This window comes from Cydia amplana, chromosome 21 (assembly GCF_948474715.1).
Source record: "Cydia amplana chromosome 21, ilCydAmpl1.1, whole genome shotgun sequence".
Classification (NCBI taxonomy): domain Eukaryota; kingdom Metazoa; phylum Arthropoda; class Insecta; order Lepidoptera; family Tortricidae; genus Cydia; species Cydia amplana.
In genome coordinates, this window is record NC_086089.1 from 116,753 (window position 1) to 137,354 (window position 20,602).

Below are 20,602 nucleotides of genomic sequence, written 5' to 3' on the forward strand. Positions count from 1 at the left end.
TTAGTTTTTTGTCACATTTTAGGCTTACTCAACAACTAAAAAATACGGAAAAAATCCATGGCTTTTCAGTTTCTGAAAAACGTACGTATCATATTTGATACAATGCAATGTCCTCGATGAAGTAGTTATGTATTTTCTAGAAAACAAATGTGGTTTTCGATATAAATAATACAACATCTTAGTTAACAGAAATCATCGTTTATCACTACTACGAGTATAAGGCAATTTAAGGTACCATTATAATAACAAGCCGCCATGCCAGGTGGCCATTATATCTTCAAAATAAGTACCTACACGAAAATCGTCTATTGCCTTATCACCAGGCAGAAAATTTTCACATCGTGAAACTTCAACAAACTTAACAAAAAGTCCTTACGTGCAAAACGAAAGCTAAACTAATAAATATTTTGAAAAACAAAACAATCGCCAACCCTTTAAAATGTAAAAACACTCAAAAATAACAATAATTTATGTAAATATATTTTGACGACAACTTGGCATCGTATCAAATGTAATACATAGCATTGGACGTGAAATTTTTATGTGTTCTAAGTTATAAAATTAAACTTTTAAATCTTTACTCAATGATAGATAATAAATGGCATTAAACGCAAATTATGAGAAAATATATTGAAATCTAAGAAATAAGTGGTGTGGGTGTTGTTTCGGTGGCGCCATGTTGACGATTACTAATTTACATAATTGACACTGACATTTGTGTGCATTATTTTTTGTTTAAATATAGGAGGGTAGATATGGAATAACTTATTAAGTAGTAAAATGAAGTTGTTAGATTTTTTTTCCTCACGTATCACGGGTGTTACGTTGCCAAGAAAAGGGTTAAGGTATAGACAAATTTACAAGTCTATCACTACATATAGATGGTCAAGCGAATCTTGTCAGTTAAAAAAGGCGCAAAATTCAAATTTTCTATGGGACGATATCCCTTCGCGCCTACATTTTTCAAATTTGCCGCCTTTTTGTACTGACAAGATCTGCTTGACCAAGTATAGTATAAATAAAACGAAGTCGTTTCTCGCTGCCTGTCTGTCCCTATGTATGCTTTAGAGCTGGGTCGTTTCGAGTTTTCCGTGAAACAAAACGTAACCGTTTTTTTAAATCACGTACCTAACTGTTTTCAAAAACAAAGGGCCTACCGCGAACCACGTTCGACGTGTTGGCTCTCTGTCGCACTTGTAAATTCGTACGTAGGGTAAAGGCACCAGTAGTCAGCCTTATAACGACTTTTTTAAGTTTGAACGTTCGGCATTTCTACAGGATTAGTCGGGTAACTAAACAAATGACATGGTTAGATCAATTATTTATCAGAGTTTTAAAACAAAATATTTAAATAAATAACAATCCTCTTTATAATATGTCTAATTAAGTTTAAACAAAAAGTGGCACTTTTCTCCAGTAGTCAGCCTCCAAAATCCAGTAAGCAGCCTCTGTGTACCCAGTACTCAGCCTATATAAACTATTCATAATAATTAGATCAAAATCACTAATATTTATATCAAAATCAACGATATTATAATATTTATTTTTTCTTTATAATTTTTGTTATCGTTATTGTACTTAGTTGTAGTTTTTAATTTTAGTTTATAATTTTTTGCATATATCAAAATCAACGATGTTAAACAAATATCAATTTTTTATTAATAATTTTAGTTATTGTTATTGTAGTTTTTAATTTTAGTTTATAATTTTTTTGCATACATGTATTACTTACCTACCTGTTTACTTATTTAATAAAAAAAATACTTATAGGTACATACAATTCTTATGACACGAAATTTGTTGGCCATAGGTACTTAATTAACTAACACTATTCTTGCAAACTAAGAATCGCAATATTTATTTTCTAATAATGAATCCGTCAAAAATTAACGAGGTAAATCAGGTAATATATAATTATGTTCCTAGCAGGTATTCGGTAAAAAATAATTAATTGAGTCTATGCAGATCTAATTATCATTAATAAACAAAGTCATATACCGACCAGGAAAAAGCAAAATGATAGTTAGGTATAGTTAACGTCAAAAATATGTATACACTTTTGAACTTTATTTCAATGAGATAGGGTTTAAAAATGTGGACATATTTTTGGCGGCGACGTACCAAGCAAGGTCAATGGCTGAGTACTGGATCCGCGAAACCCAGTGCTCAGCCGCATTAAAACGTTATTTCAAATGCGGCTGACTACTGGGTTTTGCTTTAAATTGACTAGGGCATGCCTAACTAAATTTGAAAATGTAAATTTAACGGTCCTAACGGTCGCATTGGCTCGAAAATAATAAAATAAATGAATAACCCAAAGGTCAGCCGTGGGGGGCTGGGCACTGGATTCTTTGGAAAAAAGTGTTATCCAGTGGCCAGCCCCCTCAATTTATAAGTGAAATATTGACATTTTCATTCAAAAATAATGCATGTTAATAGATAAACTAATAAATAAACCAATCATTAACAAAAACAATAACTTTTAACATTAAAACATAGTTTTTCTTGCCTGTTAAGAGAACTCCACGTGCAGAAAAAAATATGGCGGACATGACACTATTGCACTCGTCGACAAACAGCACCTGTATGAACGAGTATATCTCTTCCCCCCGTTCCCTCACCGCACCTGTCGTGTGACGTATTAACCAATAAGGAATCAAAGCTCCTATTTGAGTACTCGCGATTTGTTTAAACGAATATACCAGATATTTATGACCAATAAACGACTCAAAAGGCTGACCACTGGTACCTGGCTGGCCACTGGTGCCGTTACCCTAAGTGTGACAGGGAGGCAACACGTCGAACGTGGTTCGCGGTAGGCCCTCAGTTTCTAAAATAACTGGATTCCCTGTGTGTGTCGAACGAAACGAAACGAAATCGCATTGAAGTAATAAAACGTACAATACGCAATTCACATTTCAGAAAAACCTGATCTGCATCGTCTCACAAATGTCTAATATAACTTGACCCCTAACTTCAGTACTTTATAAAGATAAATCGATAGGTCACACATAAAATGGCCTTCAATTAGTGATGCTAGCGAGTGTTCGTTAAGCGTCGTGAATCATTTTTAACGTTTTCAATTGACGCTACTTTCGCTACTTGCTTTAATTTTACGCATTAAAAGATTCCTTAATTTAAACTCTAATGCATAGAAAATAGAGCACTTATTTGTCTAACGAACATTGAAGTTTTTGAATATAATGGCCTGGTAAAAAGCGCGCCTAGCGTCTACCTGAACAAAGCTCAATCCGATTCGTTTCGTTTTTATCTCTATCTCGCTCTTTCGTTAGCCGATAACCTATATCTGTCCCTGCTCATTGGAAAACGAATAAAACAGTTTTAGAGCTGCGTTTTGCTTTGCGATAGTTGCGTCCGTTATGCGCGACTATGTTATCGTATGTCGCCGCCTCTATGTCATCGTTTTTAGGGTTCCGTACCCAAAGGGTAACACGGGACCCTATTACTAAGACTCCGCTGTCCGTCCGTCCGTCCGTCTGTCACCAGGCTGTATCTCACGAACCGTGATAGCTAAACAGTTGAAATTTTCACAGATGATGTATTTCTGTTGCCGCTATAACAACAGATACTAAAAACAGAATAAAATAAGGATTTAAGTGGGGCTCCCATACAACAAACGTGATTTTTGACCGAAGTTAAGCAACGTCGGCCGGGGTCAGTACTTGCCGAAGGCCCGACGCTGAGCTTCGGAACCCAGCGAAGGCCGAAGGCCGAGCTGCGGGAATGAAGTGCTCGCATGCGGATCTTTTCGTCCTAGCAAAAGTACAACTTTATTTATTTTTCCCTTTGGTAAACAAACTACTACACAATTACCTACGACAGCACAAACAACAGCACCATTAACAACAACACATCAACAACAATACAACAATACAACAAACAACACGCGCACCGCACACAGTAAGTTTTACTTATACAGTTTGGTAAGTTTACCAAACTGATTTGCTAAAATTCTCAAGGAGATTTAGCATTATTTACTAAAGTAATAGTTTTGTAAGGTTTACTTATATAGTTTGGTAAGTTTACCAAACTGTTTTGCTAAAATTCTCAAGGAGACTTAGTATTATTTACTAAAGTAATAGTTTTGTAAGGTTTACTTATACAGTTTGGTAAGTTTACCAAACTGGTTTGCTAAAATTCTCAAGGAGATTTGGTATTACTTACTAAAGTAATAGTTTTGTAAGTTTGATTTATACAGTTTGGTAAGTTTACCAAACTGGTTTGCTAAAATTCTCAAGGAGATTTAGTATTACTTACTAAAGTAATAGTTTTGTAAGTTTTACTTATACAGTTTGGTAAGTTTACCAAACTGGTTAGCTAAAATTCTCAGAGAGATTTAGTATTATTTACTAAAGTAATAGTTTTGTAAGTTTTACTTATACAGTTTGGTAAGTTTACCAAACTGATTTGCTAAAATTCTCAAAGAGATTTGGTATTTTTTACTAAAGTAATAGTTTTGTAAGTTTTACTTATACAGTTTGGTAAGTTTACCAAACTGGTTTGCTAAAATTCTCAAGGAGATTTGGTATTATTTACTAAAGTAATAGTTTTGTAAATTGTATATATACAGTTTGGTAAGTTTACCAAACTGGTTTGCTAAAATTCTCAAGGAGATTTGGTATTACTTACTAAAGTAATAGTTTTGTAAGTTTTATTTATACAGTTTGGTAAGTTTACCAAACTGGTTTGCTAAAATTCTCAAGGAGATTTAGTATTACTTACTAAAGTAATAGTTTTGTAAGTTTTACTTATACAGTTTGGTAAGTTTACCAAACTGGTTAGCTAAAATTCTCAGAGAGATTTAGTATTATTTACTAAAGTAATAGTTTTGTAAGTTTTACTTATACAGTTTGGTAAGTTTAACATTTGTGTTTGCTAATATCTACAAAGAAATTTATTATTATTTACAAAACTTAAGGTTTTGTAAATTATATTTATACAGTTTGGTAAGTATTACGTATTTTGTATGCAAAATGTACAAACAGATTTTGTATTATTTACTAAACTAGAAGTTTTGTAAAGTGTACTCCTATAGTTTGGTAAGTTTTAGATATCGTGTAGCTGAAATTTACAAAAGTACTTGTTTAAGACGGCAACCCAAGTATGTTTCGTAACTTCAATCTTGCAGGTTTTGTGATATTAACTATAATTCTAGTAATTTTTACAAAACTGAAATCAACCAATAAAAATTTCGTAAAATCAACCAAGGCATTTTTTCAGTGTATGAAAACTGAATGGTTTATATAATAAGTGTTCCGGACGTTTGTATTTTAGTTTCTATTTTATTTTGGGTAGTTCCATTTCATAACTTTGACGATAAAGAGGAAAACCCACCTCACCCCGTAGTGCCTCGTATTTGGGGTGAGAGGGGTTTTCATACAAAGGTGATTTTGGAAGATTGTTGGATCGATTTTTAGGGTTCCGTAGCCAAATGGCAAAAAACGGAACCCTTACAGATTCGTCATGTCTGTCTGTCTGTCTGTCCGTCTGTCTGTCCGTCCGTATGTCACAGCCACTTTTCTCCGAAACTATAAGAACTATACTGTTGAAACTTGGTAAGTAGATGTATTCTGTGAACCGCATTAAGATTTTCACACGAAAATAGAAAAAAAACAATAAATTTTTGGGGATCCCCATACTTCGAACTGAAACTCAAAAATTTTTTTTCATCAAACCCATACGTGTGGGGTATCTATGGATAGGTCTTCAAAAATGATATTGAGGTTTCTAATATCATTTTTTTCTAAACTGAATAGTTTGCGCGAGAGACACTTCCAAAGTGGTAAAATGTGTGTCCCCCCCCCTGTAACTTCTAAAATAAGAGAATGATAAAACTAAAAAAAATATATGATGTACATTACCATGTAAACTTCCACCGAAAATTGGTTTGAATGAGATCTAGTAAGTAGTTTTTTTTTATACGTCATAAATCGCCTAAATACGGAACCCTTCATGGGCGAGTCCGACTCGCACTTGGCCGCTTTTTTTTATTATGCGTATTACTATAGCTCCATTTTAAATTGGAATACATTATTTTTGTAGCAGTAGCCTTAAAATCCCTTCTCACCCCCCTCTCAAACCTTCTCTCCACATTCATAACCCAACTCTCCCCGCGAAACCTACTCACCCCGTTTTACGGTATGCATCATACGTTAATAGTTTGTAATGGTGAAAACATAATACGGTCAAAAAATTTAATTTCAGTACCAATTTCTTACCTTGTCACAGTGACGTCCCTAGGGACTTTCATATTGATTGTTACCGTGACAAGGTACGAAATGGTATCTACTGGAATTAAAGGGTATAGCCGGGTAAGCATGGCCAAACTGCCCTTAGCGAAAAAAACAATTTCCTTTTACTGGATTATTAACCTATGTATATGTAGTGCTTTCACCAAATATTAAGCCTGAAATGCTTCAGATTTAAAAAAAAAATGCAAAAAAAGAAAAATCATTTTTATTTTATTACAGCCAAAGTAATAATCCGATTTCTTTGTAATTTGGGTATGTTGTATATACAATTAAGGTCGCTTTCTGAAAAAAATAATATTGAATTATCTCTTAAAATAATAGTAAAAAATTGAGATGAAAATTTTCAGAAAAATAAAAAAAATACGTGCGAGTTAGCGACAGTTACCAAATTTACATATTTTATGTAGAATTTTATAATGTTTAACATATATTTTTTTCAAAAATTAAAATCGGGATTAACAGTGTGAAAAACTCGAATTTGTAACATCCCATAATACTCTCTCTTCATACAAGCAAAGCTAAGTAGTCATAAACGAATGAAGTATATTGTGAATGCAGTCTTTACGAATTTGAATTTAGAATGTGACGTATTTTATTCATCAAAGGAACAGACATTTTTCAATCGTTAACGCTCTGTATAAAATTCGTGCCTATTTTCCTGTTCCCGCGCTTTTTTTAGGGTTCCGTAGCCAAATAACAAAAAACGGAACCCTTATAGATTCGTCATGTCTGTCTGTCTGTCCGTCCGTATGTCACAGCCACTTTTCTCCGAAACTATAAGAACTATACTGTTGAAACTTGGTAAGTAGATGTATTCTGTGAACCGTATTAAGATTTTCACACAAAAATAGAAAAAAAAACAATAAATTTTTGGGGTTCCCCATACTTCGAACTGAAACTCAAAAATTTTTTTTTTTTCATCAAACCCATACGTGTGGGTTATCTATGGATAGGTCTTCAAAAATGATATTGAGGTTTCTAATATGATTTTTTTCTAAACTGAATAGTTTGCGCGAGAGACACTTCCAAAGTGGTAAAATGTGTGTCCCCCCCCTGTAACTTCTAAAATAAGAGAATGATAAAACTAAAAAAAATATATGATGTACATTACCATGTAAACTTCCACCGAAAATTGGTTTGAACGAGATCTAGTAAGTAGTTTTTTTTTATACGTCATAAATCGCCTAAATACGGAACCCTTCATGGGCGAGTCCGACTCGCACTTGGCCGCTTTTTAAATCTCTGAATGCCGTTCGCCCTAGCCGCATACAGCCACGGAGTTTAAGGTCCGCGCTCAGCGAAATAAGTCGCGTTCTAATTTCAAATTGCGTTGGGAATATAACTTTCTAGTATAACGTACAAGTTATTTTGTATGAAGAGAAGGTATTATGGGATGTTACAAATTCGAGTTTTTAACACTGTTAATCCCGATTTTAATTTTTGAAAAAAATGTATGTTAAACATTATTAAATTCTACATGAAATATGTAAATTTGATAACTGTCGCTATCTCGCATGTATTTTTTTTATTTTTCTGAAAATTTTCATCTAAAGTTTTTACTATTATTTTAAGAGATAATTCAATATTAATTTTTACAGAAAGCGACCTTAATTGTATATACAACATACCCAAATTACAAAGACATCGGATTAGTACTTTGGCTGTAATAAAATAAAAATGATTTTTCTTTTTTTGCATTTTTTTTTTAAATCTGAAGCATTTGAGGCTTAATATTTGGTGAAAGCACTACATATACATAGGTTAATAATCCAGTAAAAGGAAATTGTTTTTTTCGCTAAGGGCAGTTTGGCCATGCTTACCCGGCTATACCCTTTGTTGACTATAACCGCCTAGTGGCATAGTGTAAGCCTAGTCTAGTTTGCTGCTATAAGTACATATAATTCGACTTGTTTAAGTTTATCCCCTGATATTTCGGTATTTAACTGTTCCTACGTTGTTTCAGATGCATATTAGTTTTGTGCGTGCTGGGCGCGGTGGCGGCGTACACGGGCCCCGACCTGCCAGAGGGCCCGTTCTGCGGCAAGACCCGCGAGTGCTGCCGCGACCGCCGCGACGCCTGCGCGCACAGGATACTCGGTACGCAACTACGCATGAACTAGTTAGGCTGTAGGTACTCCGACCGGCGATTTGTATGAGTGCCCTTTCTGTGAAATTTGTTGTTGCAACCTCTGCAAAATACAATACAAACAGATCTTTTTAAAGTACCGTAAATGACATCCTTGCTACGCGAGGACCCGTTTAATAAGAACTAAAATTGTCATAAGGACATTTCTGACGTTACTTCTCGAGCTGATTATAGGTAGTTATATATAGAACTGATTTAGTTTAATTTTGGACTGTACCTGTATTTACATTTTATTCTATCAAAAAATTAATAAGTATTGAATCCAAAATATACATAGCTAATTATTGCGATTTACTTTTAGCCTTTAAATTAATTAGGAATCATTGCGTTAACAGCATATAAATACACGTACAAGTCACTCAACGTGAACAAAGAACATTCTTAGAAGCTTTACGTTACAGTGTTTCTCTTTGCCCGTCGTGAATTATGCTCTTATATTTATTCTATACCACACAGACACGTTGTGCTACTGCGACGAGTTCTGCGACTTCAATAGAGCGCACGACGACTGCTGCCCCGACTACTTGCCCGTGTGCCGCAACCAGACCGCGGACCCGGGGCTCATCCTGCAGCCGTGCCGGCACCGTGGCCAGCTGTACATGCCCGGCCAGACCCGCGCCGACAACTGCAACACTTGGTGAGTGGACCCTGCTGCCGTGCCCTGCTCGTGTGCGGCAACCAGACCGCGGACTCGGGGCTCATCCTGCAGCCGTGCCGGCACCGTGGCCAGCTGTACATGCCCGGCCAGACCCGCGCCGACAACTGCAACACTTGGTGAGTGGACCCTGCTGCCGTGCCCTGCTCGTGTGCGGCAACCAGACCGCGGACCCGGGGCTCATCCTGCAGCCGTGCCGGCACCGTGGCCAGCTGTACATGCCCTGCCAGACCCGCGCCGACAACTGCAACACTTGGTGAGTGGACCCTGCTGCCGTGCCCTGCTCGTGTGCGGCAACCAGACCGCGGACCCGGGGCTCATCCTGCAGCCGTGCCGGCACCGTGGCCAGCTGTACATGCCCGGCCAGACCCGCGCCGACAACTGCAACACTTGGTGAGTGGACCCTGCTGCCGTGCCCTGCTCGTGTGCGGCAACCAGACCGCGGCCCCGGGGCTCATCCTGCAGCCGTGCCGGCACCGTGGCCAGCTGTACATGCCCGGCCAGACCCGCGCCGACAACTGCAACACTTGGTGAGTGGACCCTGCTGCCGTGCCCTGCTCGTGTGCGGCAACCAGACCGCGGACCCGGGGCTCATCCTGCAGCCGTGCCGGCACCGTGGCCAGCTGTACATGCCCGGCCAGACCCGCGCCGACAACTGCAACACTTGGTGAGTGGACCCTGCTGCCGTGCCCTGCTCGTGTGCGGCAACCAGACCGCGGACCCGGGGCTCATCCTGCAGCCGTGCCGGCACCGTGGCCAGCTGTACATGCCCGGCCAGACCCGCGCCGACAACTGCAACACTTCGTAAGCTCGCTTCCCAACGTCTGTTAGTAGGTACTGATTTACACATCAGCATCGTTTCAACGGAACAGACTTTTGGCGAGACTGATTCTACTATTAAACTTTGCAATAAACCATTAGTTTGGCGAATTTCACGAAATGAAACTATACGGAATTGCATAGTTTTAGGGCTAATATCTGGGTGACACATATTTATAAAAACTCGAAAATGCGCGTTTTCCCAGAGATAAGACCTAGCTAGATCGATTTTTCGCCCCCGAAAACCCCCATATAGCAAATTTCATCGAAATCGTTAGAGCCGTTTCCGAGATCCCCGATATATATATATATATATATATAAATAAATAAATAAACAAGAATTGCTCGTTTAAAGGTATTAGATATCGTTGCATGATCTCACGCCTATCGGAACCTATGGTACCCTCCGCAATACTGGATGTGCAATGTGTGCAAGCAAATGTTAGCACAATCGTTAAATAGGATAGGTATCTAATGGAAATTCAGTGAAATTTAATAACTAGCAAGTTTTGATTACCTGTAGACGTGTCAACATACATTTGTGTCTAAACATACATTTTAATTATACAAAAGTTTGTGAAGCTCGTTACTGTCGTGTCATTATGGAGGCAGTTGCGACACAGCTGCATTGAAATCTCATTACTCACGCGTATAAAAAACTGCGAGGTGTTCACGAGAACAGCAGTTTCTATTCACGTACCACGCCCTATGCTGTCATTTTGACGAGTCCGCTGCCAGAGCATTACCAAATCGCTAATCCCACAACACGTTATACCTGGACGTGATTCACTTGCTTACGAAATGCAACGAATTGGTCTGAAATAATGGGGTAAATGGCCCACATCTTGCCTCTCACAATAATAAGTTTTTGGCAAAAATTAAATTTTTGGTACAAGCTTTTACCGCTGACTGTACTTTTCTTACGATAGACAACTAATACTCATCGAGACAATTCTAAAAACCCCTAACACAATTAGGTTGCGTTGTTTCATCACAGAGTTCCTATGGCCACCTCCTGTGTCCATCATCAAATCAGTTCGACAGTACCATATTATTGTATTGTCATCAGAACTACATACAGCTGCCAATTTTCATGATGCTACGATCCTTAGAAGATGGTTAAATTAGTTACCTTAAATTCCATTACATGTTAGTTACATACAGGTCGAGAGTTCCTATGGCCACCTCCTGTCTCCATCATCAGATCAGTTCGACAGTACCATATTATTGTATTGTCATCAAAACTACATACAGCTGCCAATTTTCACGATGCTACGATCCTTGGAAGATGGTTGAATTAGTTACCTTAGATTTCATTACATAGTTACATACAGGTCGACCTAATAAAAGCTTGTTAAAAATAAATCTCGAACACTTCACCACTTGAAACAAATGACGCAGAGAAAGATTTATGAAATTGTTTGAGTTACCTATATTAAACTACAATATCTGGGTGACCGAGCTTCGCTCGGAAAACATATAAAAACTCGAAAATGCGCGTTTTCCCAGAGATAAGACCTAGCTAGATCGATTTTTCGCCCCCGAAAACTTCCATATACCAAATTTCATCGAAATCGTTAGAGCCGTTTCCGAGATCCCCGAAATATATATATATATATATATATATATATATATATATATATATATATATATATATAAATAAATAAATATATAAATAAACAAGAATTGCTCGTTTAAAGGTATTAGATAGATTAGATAGATATGACTACACTAGCTGTTGCCCGCGACTTCGTACGCGTGGATTTGTATATTGGTGGTTATATATTCTACATTAGCTTAGAACATTATGCAGCAAAAGATAGCAGTAGGGACTGTTAATCATTTGTTAATTATTATAAGTACATAACCTGGCTACGAAGTTTCAAGCCCCTAACTGAATAAAATTGTTCTCGATATAATCCCTCTCAACCCCCAGCATATTTTCAAGCCCACTATTTAGTAAAACCTACTACCTAACTACCTATTTCCGAAGTTTGAAGTTCCTAGCTTTAAATACAATTTGAACTCTCTACCAACTTTCAACCCCTTCTTAAACCTTTTAGGGGATGAATTTTTAAAAAAGCTGGAATCAGTTTTCATGTATTCTAATAATGTGCCTTTATACAACGATTCAAGTCCCGCACTGAAATAAATGTTTGACCTCCATACAAATTTTCAACCCCTTTTTTACCAACTTGAGGGATGAATATTCAAAAATGCCGAAATTACTTTTCTTGTATTCTAATAATATGCCCTTATACAAAGATTCAAGTCCCGCACACACAAAAAGGTTTCATGTCCATACAAATTTTCAACCCCTATTTAACCCTTTTAAGGGATGAATTTTTAAAAACGCTGAAATTACTTTTCTTGCATTTTAATAATATGTCCATATACAAAGTTTCAAGTCCCGCACTCAAAATTTTTTCGATCTCCATACAAACTTTCAACCCCTTTTTCACCACCTTGTGGGATGAATTTGCAAAAACGCTGAAACTTGTTTTCTTGTATTTTAATAATTACCTTTTTGCGAAGTTTCAAATTCCTAGCTTAAAATAAAACTTGTACCCCATACAACCTTTCATCCCCTTTTTAACCCCCTTATTAACCCCCTTAGGGGTTGAATTTTTCAAAATCGCTTCTTATCTGGGGGCACGGCAGTGCCCCCGCCAAGTCGAGCGCAAAGCAAACACTGCCGTACCATCCTTTACTGGAACCATTTCGCCGCATTTTCAGGCCCCTATTTGAGAACCTCTGGATAAGACCAGAACGCAGAAATTTTCGTCATCCAGTAAGCTATAATCACATACTTAAAATCCAAAATTTCAAGTCTGTAGGTCATTTAGTTCCGATGTTAAGCGAAAGCAAAGTTTCGCATTTATGACACTCATTCATTCACTCATGATCATCAGAATAGAATTAGTACTTCCCATAAAGTCAGAGAGCTGAAATTTGGTACAGAGTTAGGATTTAATGGCCACATAAAGGGTAAACCTAAAAATATTGTAATATCAGTCACGTTTTAAAGATCTAAGAACTGCATAAGTAAGTTTGTAATCCCCTATAAATATATGATATTACAAAGTTACTGTTGCAGTTCCTACAAATAGTAGGTAAAGTAAAGGTACACTACGATGTACGATGTGAGTATGAATGAAGATATGTTTAGTTATGATATGTGTATACATAGTATGGGTATGAGTACCCGAAAAGGACTGCCTACAAAAAGAGATGAGATCCCATCAAAAACATTACATGTAAAAGCGGCCAAGTGCGAGTCGGACTCGCCCATGAAGGGTTCCGTATTTAGGCGATTTATGACGTATTAAAAAAAAACTACTTGCTAGATCTCGTTCAAACCAATTTTCGGTGGAAGTTTACATGGTAATGTACATCATATATTTTTTTTAGTTTTATCATTCTCTTATTTTAGAAGTTAGGGGGGGGGGGGGACACACATTTTACCACTTTGGAAGTGTCTCTCGCGCAAACTATTCAGTTTAGAAAAAAATGATATTAGAAACCTCAATATCATTTTTGAAGACCTATCCATAGATACCCCACACGTATGGGTTTGATGAAAAAAAAAATTTTGAGTTTCAGTTCGAAGTATGGGGAACCCCAAAAATTTATTGTTTTTTTTCTATTTTTGTGTGAAAATCTTAATGCGGTTCACAGAATACATCTACTTACCAAGTTTCAACAGTATAGTTCTTATAGTTTCGGAGAAAAGTGGCTGTGACATACGGACGGACAGACAGACGGACAGACAGACGGACAGACAGACGGACAGACAGACATGACGAATCTATAAGGGTTCCGTTTTTTGCCATGTGGCTACGGAACCCTAAAAAGGTGCAAGTCTCGCAACGCTTTTACTACAAAAAAGTTTTGAGATGTAATGTGAAACCAAGTCGGTTATTTTAATCAGTGCCAGGGGGTGTTAAAACCGTATCAATATAGTAGTTTATGCAACAGTGATATAATAAGGGTTCTTAAAATTCAAGGGTCGAAGTTACAAAACGAGACGTAGTCGAGTTTTGTAAAAAAAGACCCGAGAATTTTAAGAACCAATTATGAGCTGTTGCATACATTACTTTTTCTATGACAGCTGCAGCAAAAAAAAAAAAAAAAAGAGATTATTAAAAAAAAAGTTATTATTAAAAAAAAAGAGTTATTATTTAAAAAAAATTGAGTTATTATTTAAAAAAAAAAGAGTTATTATTGTAAATGAAAACATACCTCTTTCAATCAAGATGATCGGAACTTGTATCTTTAAAAAAAATAAAGCAGTTGTATTATACTCATAAGATAGCAGTCATCTTATGAGCCTATAGACAAAGCATTCAAATGACATTGCTTTAGATATCACTGTCAGTCATTTAATTGACACATTTAAGTGCTGGAGTAGAAAAAGATATCTTTAATTTGTAATACATATGATGACTTGGCAATCGCACATAATGCTTTACTCGTACCGTACTCGTAAATATGTGTAATGCTCAAACTGCAATTAGCGCTAGCGTTATGTTCAATTAGAATTATTTTTAATAGGTGACGATGATCCTTTTTAACCGACTTCCAAATCTAAAAGGAGGTTATCAATTCGGTTGTGCTTTTTTTTTTTTTTTTTTTTTATGTTTGTTACTCCATATCTCCGTCATTACTGGACCGATTTTGAAAATTATTTTTTTGATTGTATGTATATGCATACAGATTGGTCCCGTTTTTGCCAAAACCCAGTTCTGATGATGGGATCCATGAGGAATCGAGGGAACTCCTCAAATCTTAAAGGCACACATATAGTGATTTTTGTATTTTTATCAACAAATCAAGCATATACATTCAAAAAAGTGACATTTGATGAAGTGGAACTGCTGATGATGATCAGAACGGAACTCTTCAACGATGCATAGCACACGTCTGACGATTTGTCCTCTTCGTTATGTTTGTTAAGCAAGTTAAGTTTTTAAGCTACATTTTTGTCAAGCTCGAGTGCTGATGATGGGATCCATGAGGAATCGAGGGAACTCCTCAAATCTTAAAGGCATGCCTATAGAGGTTTTTGTATTTTCATCAACAAATCAAGCATATACATAAAAAAAAGTGACATTTGATGAAGTGGAACTGCTGATGATGATCAGAACAGAACTCTTCAACGACGCATAGTTCACGTTTGGCGATTTGTCCTCTTCGTTATGTTTGTTAAGCAAGTTAAGTTTTTAAGCCACAATTTTGTCAAGCTCGAGTTCTGATGATGGGATCCACGAGGAATCGAGGGAACTCCTCCAATCTTAAAGGCATGCGTATAGAGATTTTTGTATTTTCATCAGAAAATCGAGCATTTTCATTAAAAACTGTCGCATTTGATGAAGTGGAACTGCTGATGATGATCATAACGGAACTCTTCAACGACGCATAGCTCGCATTTGGCGATTTGTCCTTTTCGTTATGTTTGTTAAGCAAGTTAGGTTTTTAGGCACATTTATGTCAATCTCAAGTCCTGAACATGGTATCCATGAGGAATCGAGGGAACTTCTCAAATCTTAAAGGCATCCGTATAGAATTTTATATATTTTCATCAGAAAATCAAGCATTTACATTAAAAACTGTGGCATTTGATGAAGTGGAACTGCTGATGATGATCAGAACAGAACTCCTCAACGACGCATAGTACACGTTTTGTGATTTTCAATTTCGATTTTGACTTGGATTGGGCCCCGGACTCCGAACTCGGACCCGTACTCGGACTCGGACCCAGACCCGGACCTTGACCCGGAAAACCACTATGATACCTAAACTAAATCAACCACTATGATTACCATAAAATGTATACATATCACCAAATAAAGTATAAGCACCGTTAAGTGGGTTAAACTAGTACCTAGTTAGAGAAGTCGGTTTTTTTTTCTATTAAAGATTATGTCATTATGCAGCCGTGCGATGGCCAAGTCATGATACGTATTACAAATTAAAGATATCTTATTAATACGGTTTTAACATCCCCTGGCACTGATTAAAATAACCGACTTGGTTTCACATTACATCTCAAAACTTTTTTGTAGTAAAAGCGTTGCGAGACTTACACCTTTTTACATGTAATGTTTTTGATGGGATCTCTTGTACACTTTATAAATGCAATCTAGTGTGCAAATTTCAACTTCCTAGCTTTTGTAGTTTCGGCTCTGCGTTGATGAATCAGTCAGTCAGTCAGGACGCGTGCATTTATATATATAGATTTACACAACCAAGTGACATTCCGTTTCTTAAACCACAACGTCACTCGACTACAGTCTGTAATAGGTACCTATTCCTAACAATATTTACTTTACAATTTCTTAAGATGGTGTGTGGGAGGATTCTAAAACGCAAATGGCACAGTATATACATATTATATTACGCTAAGTAAACATGACCATTTTGGGCAAGTTACCTAAAAAACCGGCCAAGTGCGAGTCGGACTCGCGCACGGAGGGTTCCGCACCATCAACAAAAAATAGAGCAAAACAAGCAAAAAAACGGTCACCCATCCAAGGACTGACCCCGCCCGACGTTGCTTAACTTCGGTCAAAAATCACGTTTGTTGTATGGGAGCCCCACTTAAATCTTTATTTTATTCTGTTTTTAGGGTTCCGTAGCCAAATGGCAAAAAACGGAACCCTTATAGATTCGTCATGTCTGTCTGTCTGTCTGTCCGTCTGTCCGTCTGTCTGTCCGTCCGTATGTCACAGCCACTTTTCTCCGAAACTATAAGAACTATACTGTTGAAACTTGGTAAGTAGATGTATTCTGTGAACCGCATTAAGATTTTCACACAAAAATAGAAAAAAAATAATAAATTTTTGGGGTTCCCCATACTTTGAACTGAAACTCAAAAAATTTTTTTTCATCAAACTCATACGTGTGGGGTATCTATGGATAGGTCTTCAAAAATGATATTGAGGTTTCTAATATCATTTTTTTCTAAACTGAATAGTTTGCGCGAGAGACACTTCCAAAGTGGAAAAATGTGTGTCCCCCCCCCTGTAACTTCTAAAATAAGAGAATGATAAAACTAAAAAAAATATATGATGTACATTACCATGTAAACTTCCACCGAAAATTGGTTTGAACGAGATCTAGTAAGTAGTTTTTTTTTATACGTCATAAATCGCCTAAATACGGAACCCTTCATGGGCGAGTCCGACTCGCACTTGGCCGCTTTTTAGTATTTGTTGTTATAGCGGCAACAGAAATACATCATGTGTGAAAATTTCAACTAGACGGTTCGTGAGATACAGCCTGGTGACAGACGGACGGACGGACGGACGGACGGACGGACGGACGGACGGACGGACGGACAGCGGAGTCTTAGTAATAGGGTCCCGTTTTTACCCTTTGGGTACGGAACCCTAAAAAGCGAGAAGCCTAACAAGTGGGATACCTACCTAAATCATTTACAGTTGAAAAGCTATATTATGTTTGCAAACAACGTAATCTTATCACATCAGCAGATATCTAACATTTAGTAACACTTACCTTCAATGAGAGGTTTCGTATGTATGTACAGTGGGCCAAGAAAGTGGTCTACCACCCTACGGTTGAGGTTCGTTTGAACGTCATGAGACAACAAGGTCGATTTACTTTAAACTCCGTTAGAAAAGTCAACCTTAGCGATCGTTACATCTCGCAGAAACTTTTCTCAAAACTGGTAGACCCTTGTACCTACTACTTTTTTACGTAAATATTTTCCAATTTTCTTCTTCACTGTACATTATCACTTCCGTTGTATCTGTGTTCAATTGTATAGTTTCATTTAAATGATATCCATTCATTCTACCTACCTCAAGGCCGCCTTAAAGTAGTATCGACTGTTTTTATCAAGTCCGACTCACTAGGTACCGATTATTTTACACGTTTTGCCAAATATACAATGAATTTAGCCTTGGTTCGTTGGTTGGTTTGTTTACTTTGATCATGACAATTGTTTTTAATTTGCGGCGCTTTAACAATCGGTCTGAACAGTTGTCCGTATTAAGCGTTCGATTCGCCTGACGGTTACACCGGTCAGGGGGCATAACACTATTAACGATCAGGCCCCTATTTCACCATGCCGACATTTGTCAGTGACATATGTCGAGTGACAATTGTCAAGTGACAGGTGACAAGTAACAACTTCGTAAACTGTTTTTGTATAGAAGTGCTTATAAACATGACAGGCATTTAGTTACAATTGTCCATCTTTCATTTAATGACAATGATTTGGTGAAACAAGAGTAGTTTTTATAAGTCGACATATTTGTCAATTTGTCGGTAATTCTTGACATGAGATCTGGAGCTTCTTGTCGACCGCCATCTTGGTCACATCGGGTCGTGATTAATTTCTTTGTTTTTGCCCATTAATGTTGTTTAAAGTGTAATACTGATAGCTTATTATACAGTAAACTAATATGGAAGTGTGCGGATAATGAAGAATTAATCTTGATACGAGTTTAATCGCCATTCTGGCGTCAACGCCAGGTAGCCCCACGTGGCCCTTGTAAAGTCCAGCTATCGCCTTACAAGAGCTCATAATACAACCGAACAACGTCGTGCTCTACCAGCATTTGGTATTTCTACCTCTAACCGTGGCTGGCTAGAGCCCTAGAGGCCATAATTTTATAGTTTTATATACCGTACACTGGCTGAAGTTTATTTATTACAAATAATATTAATTCGATCCCACGAGGGATCCACTTCGACGTTGGCGAAATCATCGACAGTATCGATGGAGCCATATTACCCAAAGATTGATTGATTGACATGAGATCGGAGCTGTGTCAGGCTTGGGTGACAATTGTAGTGTTTTCGTTGTTAGCAAACCCCCTTATCACTGTTGCAGTTCATTGAACATAAACGTTGGCAAAACAGTGTACCCTAAATTGACCTAGCCAAGATGACAACCGTGTGCAGAAAACGAAACGAAACGCTATTATTTCCATAAATTATTAACGTTTATCTTAGCGTTTCGTTTCGTTTTCTGCAAACTATTGTCATTTTGGTTATGCCCCCCTCCCCCTGTAAACGATAAACTTTTGATAAACTTCTGCACGTAGGTACGTAAATAAGTAGTCAATTAAACATTTTGAAAAGACCTGTCAGACACTTAAATTAGTGGCTTTGTGAGCTGTAGACCTTGGCTCTAGATACCCCCATGGCTTTAGATAGTTTTAGTAGTTTCATGAAACAGAAACACACTTATCAACTGATGGCTGATTGTCTTCAAATATTTCCGCGTTGGTCATCTCTTACAATAACTACAATTCCACTTAGATTGTAGTTATCTTAAGTGTCTAATTCACATTCATATTACTATGCCCTGAAAAAGGATGATACAGAAACAGTGTTATATGAAACATCGAAGTATATTTATTCTAATAGGTACTATTGATAGTGCAGCGCTACAAGTCAAGTACAATGCTAGATGTATTTAAAGAGGCAGGTGTCAGACCAATGCCTAGGTGATCGATCTGCCATTCAGTCTGAAACTAGTATTTTGGCCCGTTGCCATCTCAATTTGTTTTGAAATGTTTCAACTGCCGAAGTCTATTATTAATAATTTTAACAAAATTATTACTAGTCTAAAAGTAGTACTGTCTGTAATATCTTTTTCCAAGACTTGACATGCAGCAAACCAAATATTTAGCACTATTCAATTGTTATATTATACAACGGGACTTAATCGCGTATCTAAGTTTTAAGATTTACCTCCGACGTTTCGAGGACGGCGTTGTCCCCGTGGTCTCGGAGAAGACTGGCTTAAGTTGACATCAGCATCGTCTAACCGCGCGAGTTTTTCGAACTACCCGCACTTGGTCTTGTTTATCCGCTTGAACGTTTTGCGCACTAGGGATGTCACTCTGTCGACACACAACACTAACGATATTCGATTTATCGACTGTCGATATTCGTTTACGCTTACATTTACTAATGACTGGATTCCATGTGGATGAGATCTTGAAACCCTCGTCCCGATTGAAATTACTATGTTTTTTGATTTGCAGTTGTGGTAGTTCCTATATCGGAGAAACAAAGCGCACAATAGCAGAAAGAGTTAAGGAACATATTGCAGCTGTCAAAAATCGTCAGGTGAACAAGTCTGCCGTGGCTGAGCATTTACTGGAGTCAGGACCAAACCACTGGATTGAGCTGCATAACCCTAAAATCCTGTCCACGGATCGTCATTTCTACAGCAGGAAAGTACGGGAAGCCATTGAAATCAAAAAACATAGTAGTTTCAATCGGGACGAGGGTTTCAAGATCTCATCCACATGGAATCCAGTCATTAGTAAATGTAAGCGTAAACGAATATCGACAGTCGATAAATCGAATATCGTTAGTGTTGTGTGTCGACAGAGTGACATCCCTAGTGCGCAAAACGTTCAAGCGGATAAACAAGACCAAGTGCGGGTAGTTCGAAAAACTCGCGCGGTTAGACGATGCTGATGTCAACTTAAGCCAGTCTTCTCCGAGACCACGGGGACAACGCCGTCCTCGAAACGTCGGAGGTAAATCTTAAAACTTAGATACGCGATTAAGTCCCGTTGTATAATTTAATAATGTGTAAAAATCGTGAAAGTTTAAATCAGGACTATTCAATTGGTTTTGAGTCGCCAAACATACATTTTCGTTTACTAATAAAATAAATAAAATAAATAAAATAAAATAAAAAAGCCTCTTTATTTGCTTATC

General features: G+C 37.4%; 1 protein-coding gene across 1 annotated transcript in view; it reads left to right on the forward strand.

Annotated features, from left to right (window-relative positions):
- The window catches only part of LOC134658144 (uncharacterized peptidase C1-like protein F26E4.3), a 108,625-nt gene that overhangs the window by 45,014 nt on the left and 43,009 nt on the right, over positions 1-20,602 (forward strand). Inside the window, exons 2-5 of the mRNA XM_063513753.1 lie at positions 8,236-8,369; positions 8,875-9,055; positions 9,128-9,466; positions 9,609-9,740. Of these exons, the coding sequence (XP_063369823.1) occupies positions 8,236-8,369; positions 8,875-9,055; positions 9,128-9,466; positions 9,609-9,740 (786 nt within the window). The remainder of the gene's footprint in view (positions 1-8,235; positions 8,370-8,874; positions 9,056-9,127; positions 9,467-9,608; positions 9,741-20,602) is intronic.